This window comes from Vanessa atalanta, chromosome 28 (genome assembly GCF_905147765.1).
Source record: "Vanessa atalanta chromosome 28, ilVanAtal1.2, whole genome shotgun sequence".
In the NCBI taxonomy this organism is placed as follows: domain Eukaryota; kingdom Metazoa; phylum Arthropoda; class Insecta; order Lepidoptera; family Nymphalidae; genus Vanessa; species Vanessa atalanta.
This window is the reverse complement of record NC_061898.1, coordinates 1,949,594-1,976,991: the sequence shown is the minus strand read 5'-3', so window position 1 is coordinate 1,976,991 and position 27,398 is coordinate 1,949,594. Positions and strand designations below refer to the sequence as shown.

General features: G+C 36.8%; 1 protein-coding gene across 6 annotated transcripts; it reads right to left on the bottom strand.

Annotated features, from left to right (window-relative positions):
- Positions 1 to 1,742: 1,742 nt before the first annotated feature.
- LOC125074578 (dynactin subunit 1) lies at positions 1,743 to 27,221 on the bottom strand. Of its 6 annotated transcripts, none has more exons than XM_047685918.1 (32): positions 27,038 to 27,221; positions 26,772 to 26,966; positions 25,598 to 25,728; positions 23,979 to 24,011; positions 21,914 to 21,970; positions 19,646 to 19,772; positions 19,154 to 19,270; positions 18,707 to 18,904; positions 18,298 to 18,508; positions 15,716 to 15,858; positions 15,376 to 15,483; positions 14,294 to 14,365; positions 13,866 to 14,000; positions 12,919 to 13,051; positions 12,396 to 12,608; positions 11,839 to 11,923; positions 11,100 to 11,205; positions 10,590 to 10,752; positions 10,347 to 10,516; positions 10,132 to 10,272; positions 9,606 to 9,923; positions 9,414 to 9,536; positions 9,171 to 9,310; positions 8,805 to 8,926; positions 8,435 to 8,470; positions 5,932 to 5,967; positions 4,413 to 4,497; positions 3,549 to 3,711; positions 3,298 to 3,417; positions 2,466 to 2,576; positions 1,945 to 2,045; positions 1,743 to 1,854 (listed from the first exon to the last, which is right to left on the bottom strand). In XM_047685918.1, the coding sequence occupies exons 2-32, from the start codon at positions 26,946 to 26,948 to the stop codon at positions 1,770 to 1,772; spliced, it is 3,960 nt and encodes a 1,319-aa protein (XP_047541874.1). In that variant the 5' UTR covers positions 26,949 to 26,966; positions 27,038 to 27,221; the 3' UTR covers positions 1,743 to 1,769. The 6 variants fall into 6 exon arrangements, with proteins under 6 accessions (XP_047541874.1, XP_047541875.1, XP_047541878.1 ...); XM_047685919.1 differs by having other exon boundaries at positions 19,646 to 19,757; XM_047685922.1 differs by lacking the exon at positions 21,914 to 21,970 and having other exon boundaries at positions 19,646 to 19,757.
- Between the last annotated feature and the right edge of the window lie 177 nt (positions 27,222 to 27,398).

The following is a 27,398-nucleotide window of genomic DNA, read 5'->3' as shown; positions in this document are numbered from 1 at the left end:
TAACAGTTTCGTCGACGTTCATAACGCCATTTTTTCACAAACCCATAATGCCGCTTCAAATCGATGTCTAATATTGTTGATATTTTTTGTCCTCTTGTGGTGTGATGGAATAGACTATACATACGTTAAAAGTTAAATCAAAATCGGAGATTTATTTAAAAAATACTGCATTTAGGAGGTTGTAACAACTCTTAACAATTCTCTTGGAAAACTAGATAAACCTCTTTACACTACTCGTAGTAAGCCTAGACATATTGCGTATTATTAGTTTACACAATTCCTTATATACAATATAAATATATATACAAAATTATTATTATTATTAAATACACTTAAATTTGTCACAATTTTAAATACAATAAAAAGATAAGGGTTGCAATACGATAAGGCGTCTGAAAATTAAGTTAAACATCTTTGAAGGGAGTCAGGGTCTGTCTACACTCTTATATACACGAATTTATTATTAATAATTTATCCGAACCAGTAATACGTGTGTACAGTGCTTAAGGCTTCCATTTAGATAAAAAATAAATCAAATAAATCAGTCATTTTTAAATATATTAAACTTTACAATACATTTTATTTAAATAACAATTTATGTTTAATAATAATTTAATTACTACATAGAAAAGTTCATTTATAATATATATGAATTATATTGATAACGATTTCTCTAATGTTGTAACTCTATACCGTTCATGGTGTAAAATTGGTATAAACAGGCAAGTCGTCTGCGGGATTAGCTATTAATGTATGTCGGTTCGATAGTTCTTGTTCGGGTAGATTTTGCTTAGACTATCAGTAAGTATGATTTTTTTTTAACTTTACAATAGCAGCCTGTTATTTTCCCACTGCTGGGCTAAGGCATCCTCTCCCTTTGAGATGAAGGTTTGGAGCATATTCCACCACGCTGCTCCAATGCGGGTTAGTGGATACACATGTTGATACATTTGGTGATATTAGCGGGTTAGTTGATACACATGTAGCACAATTTCGTTGATATTAGACACATGCAGGTTTCCTCACGATGTTTTCCTTCACCTTTCCTTGACACCGAGCACGAGATGAATTATAAACACATGAAAATTCAGTTGTGCTTGCCTGGGTTTGAACCCGCAATCATCGGTTAAGATGCACGCGTTCTAACCACTGGGCTATCTCGGCTCGGCATGATTAATGCCTAAATATTGAAAATAAACTAAAAAAGAAGAATTATTCGACCTTGGCTTAAATCTGGACACTGATTGTTCAATTATTACGTCATCAAACACGAACGACCAATCAGCGTGCATATCAAAACCGAATTAATGAACACTCGAGCGTCGATTGAAATTGAAACTGTGTTTTAGTAACTGCAGTCACTTATTCTTGTAGTTGTACTAATTTAACGAAGCGCCGATTGCTTTTACTTCGACCACCGATAAGCCAAAGTAATATTCCCATATTAAACCAATTTAAAATTCATCAGATTACTGTTTTTAAGTGAAATTGATTTTACTTTTAATAAACTTTACTCTCAATTCGTTATGAATTCCTCAAATTTACCATTTAGATACAAGTAACCAATACGTCACATCGAATACATGACATACTCCACATTACAATAAATTTTGTTCTTTAAAAGTTGCATGAATCTGTACCCTTTATCGGACATTGTTACGAAGCCCAGCCTATAGGACAGACCCCAATATAATACTATTTAATCTTCGCACACTCTTCTCTCTCTCTCTCTTTCTTCCTGCATGTCCTGTTCTCTGTCTCGTTCCAACTCAAGCCGCACAGACCGTCTGATCCAGCGGTTTCAAATCGAGCTGAACGTCGTCCGACTGCAGCTCCGACACTATTTCGCGTAATCTGTCAAATGATAATATTATCGCAGTCAATGAACCGACATGTATATTTTCAAATTTGTTTAAAACGAGCGGTCATTGACTCGTCTCTTACTTGGCGAGCTGCGTGGGGGTCACGTAAATAGTATCGTCCTGCACCGACTCGGAGGCCGGATACTTGATGGTGCCGATGTCGATCGCCTTCGCGTTGATAGCCTGCAAGATTTAGGATTACATACTAACTGAACCTACGACTTTACTCACGAATACCACGCCATTTCAATTCCTCGAGAAAATAAAAAACTCATAAAAAAGTGATATAAAAAAATAGCCTATTTCCTTGTCCGGGATTCAAACTATTTCCACAGCAAATTTCCTCCAAATCGACTCAGCGGTTTAAGCGTGAAGATGTAACAGACAGAATTACTTTCGCATTCATAATATTAGCATAGATAAAAGTAGGTAACAGTTCATAAATAACATAGCCCACAGCTGGGCAAAGATTACTCCACTCTTACACAAAAATAAACTGATTCAATTTAAATAATGGATTCTTCTGAAAATATCCCACGATAAAAGACTTCATCCTCAAATCTATTCATGATATTGAAATAAACGATTAAATAGTCGACTCACTGCCGTGAGCTCCGGCGCCGGGAACTCCGTGAAGTCCGCCTCCACACAGCGCCACGGCCGGTGCAGCGACACGAGGCTGCGAACTTCCACTTGGAGCGAGACCAACTTCTCCTGGAAATGTACAACAGAACGCTAGCAATGATCTTATCACTAAGACAAATGTGTTCCTCGATTTTTTGGACAAAAACACAAAGAGCGAACAACTGCGCAGGAAATATTCACGAGCTCGACGTAAACAGCGCATGAGCGAGACAAAAAATTCTGATATATTTGAAAAATAATCCATTAATCAGTTCTCAATAATGTTAACATTGGTTATATTAAATAAAACACTGTTATGATCAAGGAGCACGTGGACGCACATTTGACAGATAATTCCATCAGCGTTAATAGCTTTTTTGGCTAATGGGCAAATGTGCCACCTCATGGTAGCGGTCACAACCGCTTATAGACATTGGCGCCGAAATCAATTCAAATAATTTCTTACATCACCAATGCGCCACCAACCTTGGGAACTAAGTTATTATGTCCCTTGTGCCGGTCGTTTCACCCACTCGCTCACCCTCCACACAACAATACAAAATATTACTGCTGTGCGGTAGAATAAATTATGAGTAGTATCTACATCAAACGGGCTTGCACAAAGCCCTATCACCAAGTTTTTTTTTTGTTCACCAAAACCTATGAAATAAGTATTCCATAAATTGCCAGTATGGCGCTACTTTAGTTATAATAATTACCTTACAATTATGCGTTTATAGTTTGGGATTAAGAGATTTGATTAACAGAATCGTTTAAAGTACCGCCTCTGGAAGGCATATCTATCCCATACCTCCAGTTTCCGTCTGATCTCCTTCTGCTTCTCCTTATGCTGCTCCAGGACTCGAGCGTACTTGCTCGGGTCTTCGGGGAACTTGACCAGCCCGGACTTCGCGACGAACAGAGTCCATTCCTGAAATTATTTTATCTCATCACTGGTAAATTGTATCTTTAAGTGTTAGAGGAACCGTCGTTTTTTCTTATTGCATAAGCGCCGCGCCCCACAGCGGGCGTGCGGGTGTGCGTGCGTGCGGGGGTACTCACGGCGTGCAGGCGCGCGAGGCGCAGCTCGAGGTCGGCGGCGGCGCGGCGGCGCAGCGCGGCGGCGGGCGCGGCGGGGTGGTGCAGCGGCCGCAGCGAGCGCAGCGCGGCGCGCTCGGCGCGCGACACGGCCGCCGCGCGGGCCGCGCGCTCGCGGTCCACCGTCCTGCCGACGCGGAGCGGAGGCTCTTAGTCTTTGGCTCGACGAAGACGAGTGATGAAGTGGATACGTGCCGCTTAATCGCATTCGAACATTGATTTTAAATGTGTTCCAAGAGTCGAGTAATATTATTTCTTATGGCATAGTTTCAAACGAGCGAGTGGCTCACCTGATTGAAAACGACTATCATTGGCGACGTTTAAGGAATGAGTACGCTCGTATCGAAATCGTACATTGTACGAAGTGAAGCAATGTTTTGCCTTGCTAAGTATACCAAGATTTTAAGATGGTCAATTTGACTTTTCCTAAGGCTCGAAACACCGACGCCAAGTATTCCGCGACTAGTTGCTGCAGCAAGCAGGTTTTAAAGCATGGAGATACGACAAATGGAGACTCTTTAGCGGTTTCAGCGTTGGGTATTGGGTGTCTTTTTGGGGGTTGAATTAAACTAGGTTTAGCCGATGACCGATGATCTGAAGATGCTAGCGGGACCCTGGTAACCTGAATCTTTGGGAAAGGCATGTGTCCAGCAGTGGATAACGATTGGTTGACGACTTTTCTTATAATGAGAAAATAGCTTTGTCCACCTTGGGAACATCTAACGATTCTACTGACTGATTAAGGCTACATTACTACCATAAAAATCTAAATCCCGGCGAAGCCCTACAGAAAAAGAATATCCAAACGAATTAAATACAAACTCTTACCAGCTGAGCACTTTGAGCTGATGCTGAAGAGCTTCATTAACCTCTCCGGCGGCGATGCCCGTCGTCACCTTCACCGGCGTCTCTTCTAAAACACGCGAACAATAATTACAATACGCCAAACAATAAATCTATTAATTATGGTAAATTGGATGAAAATTTAATTAATGACAATATTTTGGACTATTCATAAATATGGTCTTTACAAGGGCGTTTCAATATCAAGGACCAACATTAAAATAACCATCTGATATTAGGTGTACTTTTTTTAGGTTCCTTGGTCCTGTTACTACACTGTAGCTGGCGTAGCGAAAGTTTAGGGGGCCCTGGGTTAACTTAGGGGCCCACCTAAGACATATCTGAACGTAGACTTGAATTGAATTAATTGAATGAATACGATCTGTTTAATTTAATAAAGTTATTGATTCTTTCGCATTATCGTCTATTTTTGACTTTGACTTGACTTAGCTGGGGCCTTCTTGAATCCACGGGGCCCTGGGCTGAAGCCCAAAAAGCCATATGGTAGATCCGGCCTTGGGCCCCACGCATGCGTCCATTGGCACTGGATGAGTGTGGCACCCAGCTAGATCTCACCAACGGTGATCACAAATAATCAATAACAATGTTAATAAATCAACAGAGACATTTTCCATTAGGTAACAATATACGTTATTATCAATTTCATCCAATTTACCATAAGTATTATTAAATACTAATTTAATCATTATTATCTGATATTATTACATATTTTTAACTTCACGTTTATTAATAACATGTTAATTATATAATTAATCACACTTTAGTTTAGCCTTGAGAGTATTTATTTAACTATATAATATTTAAATGTAAGCTTGTATCTGCCATAATTTATTTAGAATCTCTTGCCAGTTATTTTGGTACTTTGCCTCAATGTACTGACATCTGGTAACGCTTTTGGTAAATTTAATTAATTTTTATATATATATATATATATACTTTAATATAATAATAATAATACTACGATCGTCATACATGTAACTGACATATTACGAGTTACATGAATACTTAAATATCTTCAAAATAATGCATAACATTTAAACAGTGTCACTGTCACTGTGAAAATGTTCGACTGTTTGAAATCTTTATTAATACATATATACATATATATATGTTGGTGAATACACAGCTCGGTCCGAATCTTTATAACTATATTATGTAAACTTTGTAAAACTTTATACTTATAATTGACATTGCAACATTTCAGCGTGAAAATTCAGTATATTCCGTAGATTTAATAAATATGGCAGCCAAGTGAGACAACATCAACAGATATAAAACATCATGCAAAAGTCACAGATAACACAAGCGTAATTAATAAATAAGCGTATTAAACGTGACACAGACTGGTATTAAATAAATAAAAAATAATGTCGTATTTTTTGTTTATGATTTGAGTCTACAATGTTCGTGTGAACGCAACATAAATCATGCTAATTGCTAAATCAAAAATGATGCAACATCGATCAATTCACAGCGATCTTACGGGGCGCATCTTTTGGCGTGGGCGTTGTCACCACCGCTAAAAAGTAAATTCATTTTTCTTATAAACAAGGACTTACAAATTTATTCGATTATTAAAAAAATAATTATTATAAATTAAACTGAATTATAAACTAGTAGAAATAAGCGCTTTGTGTATTTTTTAATATATTAATTGTTCATGAACATTAATGCAGCATTTTGAAAATAAAGATGATTATATTACACAGTAAAAAAAATGCCGCGAAAACTTTGACATGCACGACGCCATCTTGAATATAATTTTCCCTGCTTTAACTAAACCAAAATATTTTTATTTTATATAGTTTGACAAAAAATGACTTTTTAACTTCACTAATGTTCGCTCAGTGGTCGAAATTGGACCATAAATATTATTAATTCTTCATTACAAAACCAAAGGCGTTTGGAGCGCACGGAACATTTTAGTAAAGCAACAAAAACAGACAAGGGTAAGAAATTCAATGTAGTGTGTCTTTGGACGCATTAAGTAAAATTTAGTTTTGCACTACCGGGAATTTGTATCCGCTTTTGATTTCGTATTCGCTTCTGTAGCTTAACTTTAATGTTGCGCACTCTCCGTCTGCCTTTTGTTCTATAATCTAATATAATCATTATAATATACATATATATACTTTAATATACATTATTTGATTACAAAAGTCCATCAAAAACTACGAAACAAGAAAAATTAAATATCGGATGAGAAAAAGGTCCTGAACTGTTTTGACTTCTCCTTTTTAAATAAACATATTTCACAAAGCTACACGAGACACCTAGGATGCTGTTAGAATAGAATTTCGTAGCACAAATGCAAAATGTAGTAAATTGATCAACGTTTCATTTCTTCAACGTGACAATTTACTCCTTTTTGCCGAATCTAGAATGAATACAAATTATTGAGATCTCGACCAATGAGATCTTTCCAATTGAAAGTCAAAATAGTTTTATAATATTTAGTTGTCTCGCCATTGCAATCGACTCAATATTAGTAGTAATTAAATGTTAATTCAAGTATATATATTATTTAAGTTTAAGCTCCGTACATTATTGTTAAAATAATCTAATTACATTAACAGATATTTAGTATACAAAATTGAGTGACCGAGATGGACAAGCGGCTTGAAAAAATGAATCTTAACCAAAGGCAACATGTTCCGCCAAATTATCACGTGTTTAATTTGTGTTTATTTCAACCGTAAGGGACATTAACATATGCGGATGAAAATCTTCCATATGTCTAACTAACAATCCGCTTTGAAACGTGAAATAATCTTCTTGTTGGTCTGTGGTAAAGTCCAGTATTGTTTTTTAATTTCAACGGCGAGTTCTAGGTTAATTTTTTATTTCTTTATTTAGACTAGCAAATGCACCACTTGATGGCGAGTAGTCACCACATGGCACCACCACACTCACCACCGATCTTGGAGACTAAGATGTTGTCTCCAGCTGAAGTTAGACGGGCTTCAGATCGGAACACAACTATACTAAGCATTGCTGTTTAGCGGTATATTTGATGAATGAGTGGTGCATACCAGACGGGTTTGCACAAAGGCTATTTATTTTATTGTGCATGTTCATTGTTATTGTTGTGCGTGGCTAAGAATTAATATATTAAATGATTGCAAAATCATATTTAAAGCTTAAACATAAAAATAACGTTACTTGTTACTGATGATATTATTTTTTTAATTGAAAAAAGTACTATATTACTCTTAAACCATTAAAACATTGTATTCTTTCGATATTTTATTTATTATCTGTATATCTAAAAGCGAAATACCACTCACTGATCAATCACGATATCTCAGACACTATAACACCTACAAACTTGAAACTTGTCAAGAACGTACCTTATAGGGAGTAAAGATCCGCTAAGAAAGGATTTAACGAAACTCCACCCCTAAGGGGGTTAAACGGGACTTGGAAGTTTGTACAAAAGTCCTATGTTTTTGTAAAAGACTTGAAATTTTAAATGTATGTATCTATGGATGGGACGCAGGTGTACTAATAAAATATCTTTAGAAATAAACCCCCCCTTTTGGGGTTAAAACAGGGGATGCTAGTTCAATATATAATAATACAATACCGGGGAGAGGTTACTATCAAACTGACTTCAGTGGTCACGAGACAACTTGCCAGCACATGTTATCGTTCAGACGGGTTCACACCGGTAGAATCCACATTCCAAGCTCCAAGCTTCAAAGGTTTTATATTTAATTCAATATAACATGACGATTCAAAAGTACTTTTACGAGTCTACTACAGCCTGTAAAGAGTATTTATATTTAATTTAACAACAGGCTATCTGATCAGTGACTGGTACCTACCTAGAGGGGCTTACAAAGCCCTACCACTAATATTTTTTTTATATTAAGATGTGAAATCGTAAGTAAAGTTTGAGTAGTACAGTACTTATATTCGTAATTTATTAAAAGTAAATGATTTTTCGTAACAAACATGCGGTTAGACACGTGTGTGACTCTTACGTGTGTAGTCTCGAACCGCGACGGGCGACGCCACCGCTGCGGACAGGCACGCGTTAGATGCACTCGTCATTCTCACACGGGTAAGTTCAGAAATGTTTTACACGGACGCATTTGCGTTACAATACAAATATTTTCTATTGAATTGAACGCAGCGCCATCTGTTGGTCACGGAGGATACTAAAACATAGATGGCGCTGGCTTCGTCTGTGATTTTATTAGGGAATTAAATGTTTAATAGCACAGACGCTCTGTTTCCTATGCCTGATGACACTGTAATTACCCCGTGTTTCATTATTTATAATTGAATCTTCACAAACGAATCACAATTCCAACGTGCGTCTAAGTGCCTCCCCAAGCGCACAGCACTCACCGTGGTGCGTCCCGCGCTTGGCGTACAGCTTCAGCTTGTCGCGCAGCGCGCCGCGCTCGGTCTCCAGCGACTCGATGTCTTGCTGCAGGTGGTCCATGGTCTCCTCGAACTCCTTCTCCTTCCTGTAAATATTGACGACATGTACAAAGTTGTGTGCCATCGCACGCATGCGCAATGCGACGTCATTTAGATCACTATGCGTCCGAAGAGGATGGATAATGGGACCGTTTTGTGCAGAAAAGTTCCAACCCTAATATTTAAAATAATATGCATAGCGTGTAGCCGGATGACCGATGAGTTTTTCTATGGGTTGGATTAAGACTGTCGCACAGTGTAGAAGAAAAAGCGCTGCAGCGTATGTGGTACCTCTTGAGCTGGTTGTGCGCGTCGTCCAGGCGGCGCTGCAGCTGCTGCGCGCGCACCTCCGCGTCCTTGGCCGCCGCGACGAGCTTACGCTCCCCGAGCTCGCGACGGATCTGCATCTCCGAGAGTTCCTCCTGCTTCGCCTTCACATCGGAGAGTTTCAAATTTTAATTTTAGATCATTTGCTTCACTGCGAACCGAGACGCTCACTCCTTAATGAAAATATTAACCATTCACATGCACTACCTTCAAGGCCTTCCTCATCTCCTTGATGTCCGCCTCCTTGTTCTCGAGCCGGATCGTCAAGGTCTTCGTCTCCTCCAGCTGCTTCTTGACGAGCTGAGCGCGCAGCACTATCGGCGGCGTCGGCTGCGATCGAAACGAAAGCGATCAGAACGACCCGCGCGACGACGTCCGGGACGCACGACGGACACGAACCTTCTCCGAGGCGACGTTGGTGAGCGACATGACGTCGTACTCCTTGTCCTTGGTGAAGGCGGCCAGCTGCGCCACGTCGGCGGCGACGGCGGCCAGCGCGTGCTTGACGGCGTGCACGGCGCCCACGTCGTCCTGCTGGTACACCTTGTCCACGGCGGCGGCCCACACGTGCTGCAGCGCGGCGTGCGGCAGCGGCGCGCCGTCCCCGCGCTCGCCCGCCGTGGCCGCGCACGCCAGCGCCGCGCGCGCGCACAGCCCGGCCGCGCGCGCCGCCCGGCCCAGCGCCGCCGCGCCCGCGCCTCGCAGCCGCTCCACCAGCTGCGCAAAGGGGGGCGGCATCCCCCCCATTATATGAGGGGAAACGCGCATATGCGTTATTCCAGCGAAAAAAAAAATCTAGTTTTTACAAGTAAGCCGACATAAGCTTGGTCCTCCTAATAGTCTGCGGGACACGTGTGGAAGCACGCATAATCAGTAGGATTTTTGACCGAGGTTTGGTCTGACAATGATTTCATCCTCAGTTCACCTGTAAATCGATGGGCAGGGCGTGGAGCTGGACGCCGGGGGGGAGGCGTCGACGCACACTCTTCAACTGCTGCTGGAGCGTGGCGCAGCTCGTCTGGATCGCCTCGTTCAGGAGGCCCAGCTCCTGCTGGTGGTCCGAGGGCTGCGAGCGGAATCAGAGTCAATTTTCGTCGTTGCTATGTCAACGCAAACAGCAGAGCACAAAGCGGAGCTCGCCTGCAGCACGTGCGCCAGCGCGGCGGCGTCGGCGGCCAGCGCACGCGCCAGCGCGTCGATGGCGGCGCACGCGTGCAGCAGCACGGCGCGCGAGCAGGCCGCGCCCTCCACCGACGACATGTTCAGCGCCGCCCACATGGCCGACAGGTACGACCAGCAGCGCTCCATGCCTGCGGGGCCGGAGCCGGGCGTTACACGGGCGGGGGCGCGGGGCCGGGCGGGGGCCGGGGGAGGTTACCGTACCGTCGAGCGAGCAGTTCTCGTCGAGCTCGTTGGTCTTGAGCAGGTGAGCGGCGGCGTCCAGCGCCCGCTCCTGGGTGACGGCGTCGGGCAGCGCGGAGGCGGCTCGCAGCAGCAGCTCGGGCGAGCAGGTCTCCAGCGCGCCGCTCCACATGCACACCATGCACTTGAACGCGACAACAGATAATGTTAGGAGCTTTCAATGTACCTTACATTGCAACAAAACTACCTTGAGTTCCGATTTAAAATTATTTGTTATAAATGTTTTAATAAAGTAAAAATAACTAAATAAATCTTTGTCTTTGAATTCACTATCAATAGGACAGTGTTGTGCAGAATTATTAATCCACAGACTAATAAAAACATTACTAATCAAGAATAAAAAAAAAAAATAAAAAAAAATTAGATGTGTTTAAAACAACAAACAAAATTTTGAAATAACTTTCTCTTTTGGATCTTAACACCTTTTATTGTGCTGCGAATTAATATGCACAACACAGTCGTCACTAATACCTGTATCATTTGCAGCTGGTACTCCAGCTGACACCTGAAGCTGTACTGGACGGCGGTGTGGGTCTTCATGACCGACTCCTTATCCCAAACGTTCACTTCTGGGAACCTGTGGAAAAATTATTCGGTACACCAATTATATTGAAGGAAAAAAACACAAAAAAAATTTTAAGTTTTTTTTTTGTTTTTAACTTTCTCGGATGTATTATAATATTTTCTTTTTTTTTTCGTTCAAGGTTTTGGTAATTATTATGATGCGCACGCACATGACATGACAGCTATACTCTATCCCAACCAAAAGAGCAGAAAAGCCAAATAAACAAATAAGAAATGATATTTATCACAATAATAGTAATTAATTATTTTCATACAAAAAACTATTTTAAATTTCGCCTAAGGAATAAGACTTCCCTTTTTTATATTGAATAATGTTTTAGGTATCATTTTTTTCTGATCATTGACCTGTTTGGAGCATATTCCACCACGCTGCTCCAATGCGGGTTGGCGGAATACACATGTGGCAAAATTTCGTTGAAATTAGACACATGCAGGTTTCCTCACGATGTTTTCCTTCACCGCCGAGCACGAGATGAATTATAAACACAACATGCAAATTCAGTGGTGCCTGCCTGGGTTTGAGCCCGAAATCATCGGTTAAGATGCACGCGTTCTAACCACTGGGCCATCTCGGCTCTTGGACACTAATAATGATACAATAATAATTACAGGATCTTAGACTTACTTCTCCCTTATTTGGCCCAGTATGATTTCCGCTTTAGTGTTCAAACGTTGCAAGAGCAGAATGAACATTATGGCGTCGTGGTCACCTGCAACATATACGATTTAAGAATATTAAGAAAAAGGCGGCAATTTCAAAGACAAGCTATTTGTTTCAAGATTATATCGTCCTGACTGATGTCCGTCATAACGTCCAATCTTAAAGGAGACCTCCCAGCTATGCAGGACATATTTCAGTGCACAGGTGTGCACAAACACAGATGCAATCTCTATTGCCTCACTCACATAATCAGAAGGGACGGTTAATCAAACACTTCCAGACTCCGAGTTGTCACTTGGAATTTTTCAACAGAAAAACCCAACGACATCTTTATCGTTCCGACCTGGGGTTTGAACCCAGAACCTCGGGATGTATGACCTTGTATATAAACACCAACGAGATCAGTCAAGATCAATGAGTTGTTCAAAGATATTATTGTTTAGGGTGGGTGCGTATACACTAACACACAAATTCTTACTATAATTTAAAGTTCAACAACTCTCTAGCACCAGTGAACTGACCGTTAGAGGCCATGAAGTGGTCAGGCAGACAGGCTGCCAGCATGTCGGCCCGGGCCCGCGCCTGCGCCAGCTCGAGCGCCCGCAGCTGCAGGTCGATGGAGCGCGTGGATGCCCTGGACTGCTGCACCAGCGAGCCCAGCTCCGCCGGGGGGGAGGCCCGCGCCCCGCCCTCCGGACTCGCCTCCTGCTCCGCGCTTGGCGCCGGTGAGCCCGCTGGATTGTTATTTGATTATTTATTTCACTGGATAACTTTGATTCCCAGTTTTTGCTAGGCGTTTATTACTAATCGATTTAACAAAAGGAAGTAAAGCCTACAATCAGCGAGACAATATATTTTAATACTTTTATCATACTTAGTAAATAGTTTTATTTTATAAAAAAATATTAGATTTGATAAAAATGTTACTACACTAAAAGGATTTTCATACATTAATGTGTAATGTATAAAATTGTTCCTTAAGCTGTATGGACATTGCTTGAGATCCATTAATTAAAAAAAAAGTAATCCTACAACATCCCTCACCTTGCTTCGACTCCAACTGAGCCCTGAGCTCGTTATGCTGCTCCGTCATCCGCTGCACCAGCTCTCTAAACTTGACAATCGTCAGATCCCGGTCCGTTATGGTCTCTAGAGCCGCTTCACGTTCTCTCGCGGCCTGGAAGGATATACATACAACTAGTTATAGGTGGGGGGGGTGGTGATGGTTCTTAGCATATATTAGTAAAGTAGTAGGTAAATATAAAAAGTAGTTTGGGTTCCAAATTTCATTTTCCATTGGTATATATTGGCGGACGAACGTATGAGCCACCTGATGGTAAGTGGTCACCACAACCCATAGACAATAGCGTTGTAAGAAATAAACCATTCCTTACATCGCCAATGCGCCACCAAGCATGGGAAGTAACATGTTATGTCCTTTGTGCCTGTAGTTATAGTGGCTCATTCGAACCTTCAAACCGGAACACAACAATACTGAGCACCGTTGTTTGGCGGTAGAATATCAATCACGGAAAATAGTTTTCGCAGTTGACCATAATAATAATAATATGACAATAAACAAATAAAACAATATAATGTTAAAAATGGCAAACGTCCAAACATACAGAAACCCTACATACATACCTCTTTGCCAGATTTAGATATTTATCGCTCAGAACTTTTTTGCTAACGCTCCTTCGTTTGAAAAGTGACATTTTCGACTTATTTTGTCAAGGCTATTCCTTTTTGATATTGACAAAAAACAACCGGCCGAGTTTGTTTTGCCGGTTCTTCTCAGGTCAGAGTATTTTCTCTTTGGAACCAGTGGTAGTGTTTAATTTGACAATAAGTAAGTTTAATGCTTCTATATTGAATAAAGGATATTTGATTTGATTCCCTCACATAATGATAATATATTTAAATATTATATTTACCTAATAAAGACCTACCACCCAGTATTTTCTAATTTTTCATCTTGACCGTCAACCTACCTCCCTGGTCGCTGCATGAGCCATCTCCAGCTCCTCGCGGAGGTCCATCTCCAGCTCCCTGTTTGATTCCACGAGCTGTTCGTGAACTTCCTGCAGCGCTTCCAGCTCTTGGACATCTTGTTTCAACTGATCTACCTGAAAATTTACTCTTCTTTCAGAAATGATATTCTTTATGAAACTTCTTCATTATCTATGACAAATATTTCATATTTTCCGGTCGGCAATATGACTCCACTCCACCTGATGGTAAGTGGCAGTGGAGTCCAAACGCGAAGACGACCAGTACAGTTAGGGAGAATGGACTGCACTAGCCGCCCTCGCCAAGCCGGCCCGCAAGATCCTATGCCGCATCACGCCTCGTTTGAAGAACTTTATTGGGTTATAAGACATCCTATCATTACGGTAAATCTTATCATAAGTGCATTGACCTGATCTTCTAGAGCCATTTTCTTCTCAGCGAGTTGTTCGACCATCTCTTCGGCACCTAGGGCGGCGTCAACCTGAAAAGGATACCGAAAAACATTACATATATATGAAGATGTATGATGTAAGTGACTTTGCCCATAGCGGCCAATCTGAAGAGACCAGACTATACTGGACATTATAGTGCACAAATGTTTGTGCAAACACTGGTGCACTCTCTATTCCCTCACTCTCAGAATATTTTGGCAAATCTGACATGACGGAATTAATTCAGGCGCAGGACTTCCAACTTCCAACTTCAAAGTTGTTTTCTACAGAAAAACCTAATTACTCTTTATCGACCTAGCGTTTGAACACAGGACCTTGGGATGTGCGGCCTCGTATCTAGCGACTAGACCAACGACACAGACGGAAGCAGATGAATGCAAAAGGAAGTTTAAGATGGCATCTGTTTGACTTTAATAGACATAGACAAAATTTGTCCGATTGCCATCAAAGTACGGATATAAATTCACCTATTTTTCCATGAAGATTTGTATACATTTCGATTTGCTAGAGTTTTAGCCACTAGATGGCGCTGTAGGTATCTTGTGGCGAGTTTTATCATTATGCAGTACCATTAGAGCACGGAGGATATTTTAGCAGAAGTCGCATCGAATAATAGTTTTAAATATTTTTATTATTTAGGTAATTTATTGTTGGTGGTAATCCCCTCCCATAGGCATTAGCGCTGTAAGAAATAGTAACCATCCCTTACATCGTCAATAGGCCTTTAAACCGAAACACAAGAGTACTGAGTATTTTTGTTTGGCAGTAGAATATGTGCACAAACAAATTTAATGAGACAATTCTAGTTTAATAAAATCTAGTAAGAGAAATTATATCAAATTTCTTGAAAGAGCCTAAATTAAAAGTTTTTATAATTCATTGCTTAATTAAAGGTCAATTGCGCAATGGTCTACGGGCCGATGTACAAAGTCGCAAGATCGATCCTGACCCCTTGGGCTATTAATTTGGACATTGCTAGTATTCTTTAAAAAAAATGTAGTAGTTTTGACCTAATCCCAATGATTAGAGGAAAACATACCTGTTCCCGAAGATCAGCAACCTGGGCTTCCAGTTCTTCAACTCGGGCAGATAACTTCTCTTTGGTTCGGCTCAGCTCGGCTATTTCAGATCTATACTGTTCCAAATCCTAGAATAACAAAATAATACGATACTATCAACTCTTTTTCCCCTACTAAACCCCACGAACAATTAATACAATTTTTTTTATTTTAAGCTTCAAAATATTAGCTGTACAAATTAGCTGGATTAATTTGTAAATCAACTCTGATAATTGTACATTAAGATGATTTATGATCGCGCACTGGGCCACCACCTCAGAGCCCGGGTCGGGGCGAGGGTACGCCAGCGACCCCCCTCACCTTCTGCATCTTCTGCATGGTGTGCTTGTCATGCGCGGACAGGTCGCGCAGACGCACGAGCGTGTCCCGCAGACGCACGTTCTGCTGCTGCAGCTGGCGCACCTCGTAGCCTGTGGCGCCCTCGCCCACTGCGTACGGGTGCTCTGTTCAGACACGCCGCTCTGTACACATGCTCTGGGCTCCGGTCCGGTCCTCGGGGGGTTCCGTCAGTCCGAGTCAAAAGAGTAGCGTTACACTTGCCTATTCATCAATATCATACAAATCTACGACCGGTTCAGAAAGAACCACCTCAGAACTGAGAGGTATATGTATAATAATTATATACTTGATTTTCTTTCTTCTATAGTAATATATAAATCTTTTGCTCGAAAGGAGAGAGGCTTTAGCCCAGCATTGGGATACTTAAGGACTGTTACATCACATTTACATTACATAACTATTAGCATTAACAGGAAGCCGCTCCCTTAACCCGTGATAAATCACGATCAATCTACAGTCCGTTTCAATGGCTGGACGAGTAAAGAATTTTGACCTTGAATTGGTATATCATCATTGGTCGAGATCGTGTGAAAGCTGTCACAAAACCCTATCCACTAAGTGAACGCTTAAATAAGCATTTAGTTAAGAAATCGCAGTCGAAAATCTTAGTCATCAGTCATCAGTCAAATGGTAGAGTGAACGAAAAACCGAACACAACAAAGCATGCATAGATTAAAAACAAAAAATAACACATTCGATTAAAATTAAAAAAAAGATATACAGACTATATTATATAGTTAACAACATTAAAAAAAAAAAAACAAACAAATTAAATCATATAGTTCATAAGTTCCGTCAATATCAACTGTCAAAAAAATGATTGTGATTTCTCTAAAAAAATACACAAATACTCTGTAAATATATATAAAAAACAGACACACACACACCATAAATAAATATATAATACGTACATGCATAAGACGATCGATATTTTCTATAAAATAAAAAAAAATATATACTTAAATAAATAGAATAATACATAAATAATTTAAATTTTAAAGCTAAATAAATATAAGGTGAGAGCCCCTATTATTGACACTTGATAACAATTTGTAATATTAAGTAGGTTATAAGTAAACTATTAGATTCGATTATTATTTCGTAGAATATCAAATATAATTTTAAATAATATTGAAAGATATATTTTAATCAAAATGGAAACGTCATGATTCGTACAGTAACTATTTTTAATCTTGATTCGTATTTAATTAACACCTCGATGACAATCATTTCTATGTAAAAAAAATGAATACTTTAAAACTTTAGTTTAAGGAAATGATAATGTCCTTTATATGAAATACGTTAAGGTTATTCAGGACAAAACCCATAACATGCAACATTCGTTTTCCGTTGCTTGCTCTTTTACTTGCTAAGTTAGTATTTAATTTTATGTATTTAATTTATTATTCCTCTTATAAACTACATATAGAACCGAACTTCAAATTGATTGCTGAGAAACATTAGTAACTACAGAAAGTATTTTTTGAATCATATTTCAAATGTACTTCTATTATTGAAAAGACTATTTCTTAGTAAATATTTTTAAGCAGCATGTACTATTAACGTACCACATTTTTATTAGTATATAATTTGGTCTACATTTTAAGAACAAATTTTACCGTCAGCGCAAAGATTATCGAATTGACCAATTGAACGACGCGGAATAGCATTCAAACCATACCTATTATTCATTATTACCTTAATATTCTGCGTGGTCAATACCAAAATACCTAGCACATCTCGAGATCATACACAGCAGATAGTACTTCTAATAATTTATACAGTGCCAACAATTGAGACAGTCACCTTACTATTTATTACATAATACACACACCATATTAATAAACATTATTCGTAACGGTTTAAAAAAAAATATATATTAATGTGCAAGATACATATGTGTAATTCAAGCGGTCGTGTCTGAAATATGACATTTATTTGAAGAACAATACAAGTTAGAAGTTAGTATATATTTAAACGACGATGTTATAACGGACAAAACTGTAGACAACTTTAAATTTTTACTAGGAAATTTTACTTAATAAATACAAGACTCATCACAATATTATCATTGAGGGATCCTCGATGCATCTCAAAAATATACCCAACATTTAATTATAATACTGTAATAATAATATTAAGATCTATCTATTGATATGAAGTATTTTTTTAGGCTGTGGGATTCATGTTTTAGGCTTTTAAACGCAAACAAAAAAAAATATATTACCAAACGAAGAAAGTAATTTATTTTCGTGTAATCAACACTTATCTTAGGAATTAAATTAAACTTCGTACAGCATAATAATGCTGTCAATTAAAACCATAGAGTAATTTAAACAAAGAGAAATATAAGTATGATTAAAGTGTGAGTTGTACCATATAATTGTAAAAATATATATTTTTATATTCAAATATTGTAACAGCAAGATAGTAGTAACCCGAAAGTAACATTTCACAAGCCCCAGATGGTGGGTATCGTCCGAAAGAAAATAGGCATGAACAAACCCCTCCCCGAGTAACCACGTAAGGCAAGCGTGACTCACGTATGTTCCCGCCGGCCTCCATCTCGGCGCGCATGAGCTGCAGGTCGAGCGTGGCCTCCTCCAGCTTGTCGCGGCACTGCTCCAGCTCCAGCTGCAGCGCCTCGGCGCGCTCCTCCGCCATCTCCTTGTCCAGCGCCGCCATCTCCGCCGCCTCCTGCAGCTCCGCCGTCTCGTCGTTGTGCACGTCCAGAGCCTCCTGCGCCTCGCGAACCTGGAATGTTTTTGTTATTAAAAAACTATCACCCTAATTCTGACACAAGTACTTATAACTAACCTTCTGTCCAGAACTATGACTATGGCTCAGAAATAGTATGTATCCAAGCCTCTGGGAAAGGCGAACGCACACTTTTTTTTTAGAATTACGCTTAAGATATTAACGCATTAGTCGATAAGATGTTTCATGACCCACCTCTTGTTTCGCCCGCTGCAAATCTCTCTGCAGCTGCGCCTGCGACTCCATGATCTTCGCCTTGAACTCATTCGCCTGATCCAATTGGAGACGGACTCGCTCCAGCTCCCGAATCTTCTCCCGGTCTTCAGCACGACGAACCTTCAGCGTTTCCAGTTTTTCCTTGAGATCCTCGACTTCAGTTTTTAGTGTGACAATCTGGAAACAGAATAAGCAGGGTCAGTTTTAGAAAATTCGTTTGATAATTGTAAGGTCGTCCTATTGTAAATTAAGCAAATAGTTATTTTCTTCCATGGCACCTTCGAAGCCTTCATAAAGATATGATTTATTTATTTTTATAGCATGGGTCTGACAAATGGGCCGCCTGAAGGTAAATTGTCATTCGGAAAAGGCTCTTTTCCTAATGGTTTGTAATCGATCAGGAAATAAAATCGCATGTGTACCAACCTCTTGTTGTGCCTGTATGTTGGCAAGCTTGTCCTCCATCGCCGTGGACACGGGCTGCGGAGATGTTAAACTCTGACCGGGAGTAAACTGAGGAGTGAGAGTCTCGACGAAGCCAGTCTGCGAAAAATAACACTACTATATTCCAACCAAAACAGGGAAAAGCCAAAAAACAACATTTTACAGTAAATTGACGCGATATCATTGGTCGAGAGCTTGATTAATCTGTGATATTCACTATGGATTTGCGAAAAAATTGCGTTTTGAACGAAGAAGAAACTATTATCGGTATTTTGGAAGTAAAATTAATAAGTAGTAAAGTGCAATAGTATTGTATTATAAATAAAGATATATTAATCATAAACTCTTAGTAGTGCACGATATAGCCGAGTTATTAGCAAGTCGCATGAAATACGCAAATCTAAGGTTTGTTTATATTTTTTCCTACTTCCATTGGACTAGCCTATGGCTATATAGCCTACAAGTGATACGCACCTCAACAAACGATGCCCTCTTGCCCGTGAGGTCCGGCGACCCTGCCCTCTCTGTGGTTGGGGACACATACGACGTAAGCGACTGGCGACTGCTGGCCAGAGAAGTCCTGGAACTGCCCCGATATTTGCTAGTGAGTTGATTTTAATACACACAGTTGAGCACATATCGTATAAATACACATAATACATAAACAAGTTCTAATACAAATTACATGAACCGATGCAAAACGTCCTAACTAGAAAAAACAAAATTTTCTGTCATCCAAAAATTATCAATTTGAGGAACGAGATATTTTGTTCTTTATTCTTTTGATTGTATATTATAATACACTTTAAGCTTTTGCGATGTATCAACGTAAAATTATAAGGACCGAAATGAGTAATTATTTTATTACGAAACATTTAATTTACAAAAAAACCAATAGTTTAAATGTTTTAAGTTAGGTTAGTTCAATATATAAATTAAGATATATTATATCTAGCGGTCCTTATAAGATTACGTTAGCATATATGTATAACACATATTTATATTCTCGGTTTCTGATTCATCTCGTAATAAAATATGTTTTTCTCAAAAACGCGACTATTATAAATATACATGTATACATGATACAACATACTATATGTTAGCACAATTGTACAAAGCTTTAGAATCGATTACTATATACAATTAAAAACTATTAAAATACTATTTTTTTTACTTGATTTAAAAAAAAAAACAACTTGAATAGTTTCTTATAAAGAATATTCAGCCTAAATAAATAAAAGCAATAATATCCAATAATGACGATAAAATTTAATTAATATATTATACTTTATTAATTTAAGCTTGGCATTGTGATTATACATCTTTGCCTAACGAAATAAATAGACTAAATTAAAAAAAAAAAGAAAGAGTCCTATGACTATACACAATAACATAGCATTTGATGTGTGTTTAATGGAAACAGTGCACGAAACGATACAGTCATTAGGAAGAACAAAAAAGTAGTAATCAACATTTCAGAACATGCTGTATACATTACGCGAAACCAACGCGAAGTATAAAAAAATAATAATTAAGCGATCATTTTTACAATAAGAAATATGTTACAGAAATAAAAAAATCTTTATGTTTAATATAAATAAATAACGTATTTGACCATATTTGTTAACGCAATACAAATAAAATCAAATCAAAAGTCTTCATTCAAGTAGACTCGTAAAAGCACTTCTGAATCGTCATGTTACATTGAACTAAATGTAAAACTACCGCCGGATCGGAAAGTAGATTCTACAGAGAAGAACCGGCAAGAAACTCAGTAGTTACTATTCTACAATTTCCATTACAGAATAAGTCAGTAAAAAATACAATTAAATACAAAGCCTAGAATCTTTTTATATCTTTAATATAATCTTGTATTGAGTAATATGCCTTATTTATCAATGATATGGAATGAGCTTTAAAAAAAAAAAATTAATAGGATCGTATAAATACCCAGACACTATAGTAGAGCTTATCTGGATAGAGACACTCGAAACTCACTCGTAACATGATCGTGAATTGTGATAGTGATGCGACAATGACAATAAGTATGTAAGTCAATTTCATTTCGCGGGTGAGATATGAAGTGAGTTACGGAATGCGCTATTTTATGAGGTAGGTAGGCTTACTAAAGGTCAATGATCAACACCGTTGATAGACATTGGCTCTGTAATGTAATTGAAACTGTTATCGAAATTTTGGAAGTACACAATTATAGCGGAAATAAGTAGTTAATTGTAATAGTGTTGTATTATTAATGAAGATAAATTGATCATAAATTCAAAAGTGCACAATACAGCTGAGTTACAAGCAAATCGCATGAAATACCTAAATCTAAGGTTTGTTTATCTTTTTTCCTACTTCTATCTGAATAGGTTATAGATATCGATTTAAACATTATTTAAATTCAATTAAACTCCATCGACCTCAATTACAAACTTTTAAATTTATCGTATGTTTAGTTAAATATTAATTTTCTTCCGTTCACCATTGATTTGACATTAGAAAGAAAAGGATATGAGCATTATTTGACTAATAACTAATAAATAACAAAAGAGCATTCCAGGTATTTTATTCTAACTAAAAATAAACAGCATTATGCAAGAATGACCCAAGAAAGAAAAAACTTATATACATCTTATGTACAAAATAACATATTAACATAAACAAAAACGATACAAACATACATATAGAACGGTATATACGTGCTCTATGTACAGTGCTTTATATTTGAATTAATTTTACCTCGACATGGACAGACTTCCGGTTTTGGTCTGCGCAGGCGACGCCTTCCTCCGAACCCTTATTCAATATCCAATATGTTAGACACTATACACGTATAACATGACATTAACGCAACATAAAATTAGAACTATGTTAAATACGATACATAATTATATATCTTGTTTTGTTAGTTACGAAATTGTAAACGATATACTTTGACACGGTTTCAAGTAACGTTTTATATTCGACTTATAAATATATAATTATATATAATACCTTTTCGTATGAAGTTTAAATGTATAAATAAACTTAATAACTGTTTGAATATTTAGTAAATAGTATTAATTTTAAATAAAACAGGACAATAAATGGCAATATCGTGAAATCGTCGACGTGAAAATGTGTAACGTAACACGAAGAGACGTAACGACCAATAAATTATAACATTCGCTAATCGAATTCTTTAAACCGGATATTATTAAAAAAGGTTCTATTTATTTAATAACTTAGTAAATTATATTTTTTATATTGTTACTAGTCTTTAATTATTTTTTTTTTTTCTTTTTAATGTCAACCTTTATTCTTTGACAAAGGACTTTGCATGCATTTTGCAATAAACATTGACATTAGTCTTTTGTTTTTTTTTTTTTTGGCAAAGAACCTTAAATGTCATACCTATCATGACATCTAGCATACTCATATGCTACTAATTGGATCAGTCCCCCTCCACGTGCAAGATATACTCATATCATTTATAAATGACTTAATTATAAAATACAGAAACATTGCATTTATATTATAACACGTTTGTCTATGTCATTACTACTAAAAAAGATGCCATAACGAAATGAATACATATATCTACCCTGCTTCCTCATACGTGGTGACGGCATCTAACTCTGGCCGCTGAGAGAGTATACCATCTTTTCAGTCAGTTTGCCAGTACAATACAAAAAAAAGAACAGTTGAAGAAATATTGCCATTTTATAAAATTTAAAATAAATTCAGCGCGAAAATCAAAAATCTATTTTTAGTTAACTATATCGAAAGTAGCAGAAAAATTATACGATTATAATATTATTGGAGATTAGGTTACATGACTGAAAATGGCTGTATAGTTTAGTTTTTTTCCTGGTTTAGTTCACTGAGCTGTCAACAGTTGTCAAAATAACATTACTCGTTTATTTTGTTTGATTGTCATTATTTTTAATAGTGAAATTATTGACGGCGCGTCCATTTGTTATCATTTTTAGTAAAATAGTGATAACATCTCCAAATATATTGTAATCGGATATTCTTTGCCACTTCAATGTTAGGCCTAACAGGTACGGAATCTCTCAGCGGCCGGACTATAGAGCTTAGAGGTAAAGGGATGTATCTCTAAGATTCATCATATGTATGATGAAGACCCGAAAAAGTGTATACCGAAACGTATGAGATATAAGCTATATAAATTGACAAAATGGAATTAAGAAATTAACTAACAGAATAATTCGAAAATGGCGCATTTTAAAAGCAAATATCTTTCTCTCTGTATTTCCGTTTCTCTACGAAGTATGAGCGCGTCCCTTCAAATGTCATCCTCTAACTCCAGCGGCGCCAACTTCATACATTTAGAGGAACGCTTCTCGCACACAACATACTTTTACCTAACATGCCTTACCTCTGACTGTATAAGCCAGACTCCACAAGTCAAAAACATAACAAAAAAAAGAAACTGTCACTTTGACATTTTATGTCTGTGTCAAAATTAAACCGAGTCAACATACACTAATATATATTTTTAAAATATTTAATATACGTATAAAATCTAACATACAATTATTCATATTTCAACATATAACAATACGCATTAGCGGCATTTCATAACACGTTTTATTATTTTAGTCAATAAATTCCGGCTACACGGAATAAGACAAAGGAAACTTCGATTACTTCGTAGTAAAAAGATGGAACAATTTGCGCAGGCAAACGCAAAACATTACACTGCCTGCGTTTACTTGCGCACGTGTAGCCGGATGTTTTAAATCAAGCGTAATGTGTGCAAAGCTTAAGCGAGTGCATATCTACGGCAGCTAGTACTCACGTAGTCGGTCTAGACCTCTGGGCCACTGTTATACTAGCGAGAAAGAAACACACTCTATAAGTTAAAATGTCTAATGATATCAAGAAAATCGAAAAATACATATTAATTTTAAACGATGAAAAAAACTATTAAAATATAAACGTTTACGTGAAATTTAAGCGCAATAGGGTAAAAACAATTTCTTATTATAAACGAAGCTCGTGGACAATTGACAATTTTTATAGCGATAACATGGCAACACTAAATATTAGAGGGCACCGACTTGTGTTACACAGGTCTGTGTCTGTACGCTTTTCCTTAAATAGAAATATGAGTATATTATATTAGACAAACTTTGATTTTCTCGTGTATATTAAAATTCTAACCAGAGACATTTCTTTTTCCAATACTTAATTCCTACATAAAATTATTTTTGATGAAATGTTTTTTCGATTTTCTGTTAATTAAAAAAAATGGTACACGCTAATGACAATTTTAGGTTATTAAAAAAAAATTATGTAATTATTATACTTGACAACATTATTATTAATTTAATGATAACTAAGAATGTCAATAATGATGTTTACATTATCTATGTAGTGGTTAATATTCTAAAAACTGTTAGTATTTGATTTGTATACAATATATAAACTAATAGCGTCATCTCTTTCTCTCGTGTAGTGTAAAAAAGGATAGCGTGTTTAGTTTAAAGATTGTATACAAAATACATCGACACATTGTGAATGAATTTTTCGTTTTTAAATCTTTTATCTTATTAAACACTTTATTTGGCTATTTATAAAAAATATAAAATTTATTTTTTGAAATTACTTCGCGGCTCTTAAAACGAGTCCTTTACGGCTTTGGAGTTGTAATTTAAAAAAAAAAACTTCTGAAAACAATTTTGTATCTGGTTAATTCTGAAGGTATTTTTTTATCGTTCGCAATTTTTGCCCGCTAAATTGTCCAAGTGTCATTATAAAAAAAAAACATGAAGGTTAAACAGATTTTATAAATCTTCATTAAATATTCAAGATTAATGACAACTTAATTAAAATAAGAATCTTATTTGATTGAAAAGTCTGATTTGACAATAATGTTAAAATGAAAACAATTTTTTTTTAATAGAATGAAAGCAAATGCATTTCAATTTTAAATCTGTAGTTTCAAATTTATATGACTGAAAAAAGCAATATATTTCTTTAAGCCTTTATGATTGCAGCAATTTTTTCTTTTATATCTGTAGCTTTTAAGAAATTGCTATGATTGATTTATTTGAGGTATAATGAGTACCGTTTCATAGTCGTCTTGCTTGTCTTGTCCGCATCCTGGCTTGGTGTTACCAGCCTTTTGCGATGACTTTTAAATAAACATTTTTTTAATACAACAATTATATCTTCTTAATAATATTCAACTGATTTTTTTTATAAGTATTTTAAAAGAAATCCTATTTGATTATCATTATTCTTATTTTTTAAATATTCATCAGGGAATAAAACAAGCATTAATGTCTTCAACTTTAAAGTAATCATACATGTTATTATGACAACACAATTATTAAAAAAAAAAAGGTGTTACATTATATGACAACACATCCATCTAACTCTTTTGCATGACACCATCTCATTAGTATTTATTACCTGCTCAATCGCCTGTTAGAGACAGGCTTCTCCTCGGTAGATGTTGTCATCGAGGTCTCCATGGGGTTGTCTTCAGCATCGAGGAGCTGTATTTGTGTCTGTCGTACGAATACTCCATAATTTTCCTCGCACTGTAATTATAAATTTAATATTTGGTATTTTTTATCTGGTACTCGCTTTTACTTGAAATTTCATGTGTGCATTGCTCTTCGGTTAAGTCTTGTGCTATATTTCGAGGCCACAATAACCCCTGAGACATATCCATATATATATTTCGATTGTTATACTTTCACGTTGTGAGACAGCTTCTAAATCCATGTTCTTAATTGAAGCTCCATTCATCACATAGTTTAGATAGAGTATGTTCACAATATTCATTTATTTATTTATTTATAGATTTTTGAAACACCATCGGCATATTCACAAATTATTAAGAAAAAGTTGGAAATAAATTCATGTATGGTGTGATACACCACATTATACATTTTAAATAACAAAAAAAAAAAAAACAAAACACTACACTCCTATATCTTTAAAATAACAACAAAAATGTGAAAGAACAAAAAATAATAATAAATTACTCCAAATTAAAAAGAAATAGAAATATAAAAAAAAAAAAACAATATGCTCATATGTGTGAATTGAGCACTAAAATTGCAAGTGGATTTTACACTAGCTCACTCTGAATAGGACACATTGATACAACACTATACAAAATGATCACTGAATTAGATAACTATTCATAGATTGGCCTAGTGTCAAAAAAAAATATTTCACTTCTGCTAAACAAAATCAATGTACTATTAAACAGAAGAATACATCTCTAAGTTTATCATCTATAATATACACACATGCAGACACTCACCGATATTTATAATACAAAAAATACACGGAATTAGATTTTACTATTAAATTTACTAAAAAATATTTAACTTAATGGGAATCTTATTCACAATATTTGTAATTTATTTGGGTAATATTATTGTATTTTTATTATTTCTACTTTCGAGGAGAGGCCAGGTTGTTGAATTAGTCTATGACTACGTTATTATACATTTTGTGGAATAAATAAATACTATTTATTATAACTTTACATCTCACTAGGTATGTAATTGTATGTATAATTTTTACAAGATTTAGGTTTTTTTTTTATTAATGTAACTTAAAAACTTACACGAAAATAAGAGTGTCCCCGAACTGTTCCATTATTCTTCCCTTTTGCTTCGTCTAATATAATACCGATCCATTTTCCAGTAGCGAAGGTAGGGTACCCAACGTAAGCAATAGACCCCTTAACTTCTTTGCCAATCACCATAACACGCTGGCCCAGCGTTAAATGTTTATCCGACATCTTCAAAAGCTTTTATCACTAGAAAATCAAGTTCAAAGTGTCTCATGAAAATATTAAAACGAAATATCAATAAATATAGTTGACATTACCTTATATGTAAAAAATATTTCTCAGCAAGAGAAGCTTTTATTAATTATACTAGATTATAAATTAGATGTTTTATTACATAACAAGAGGGTACGGTGTGATTTAAGACCATTTAAATTAGGGTAAAATGTGCATCGAGTTGAAAAGTAATTCTTTAGCAACGACAAATAAATTGAAGGCGAGTACGTCAAGAGACGTCAATGTCAAAATATGAAATCATCAGTATTCCGTTTCTCCACTTTATTTTCATTACAATAGAAAAGCAAAAAAAAAAATGCTATACATCTAAATTTTATTTACTCTTGAAGAAATTATTAAAATAATAATAATAAAATAGGAATTTTATTTGACATCGTTGATGTC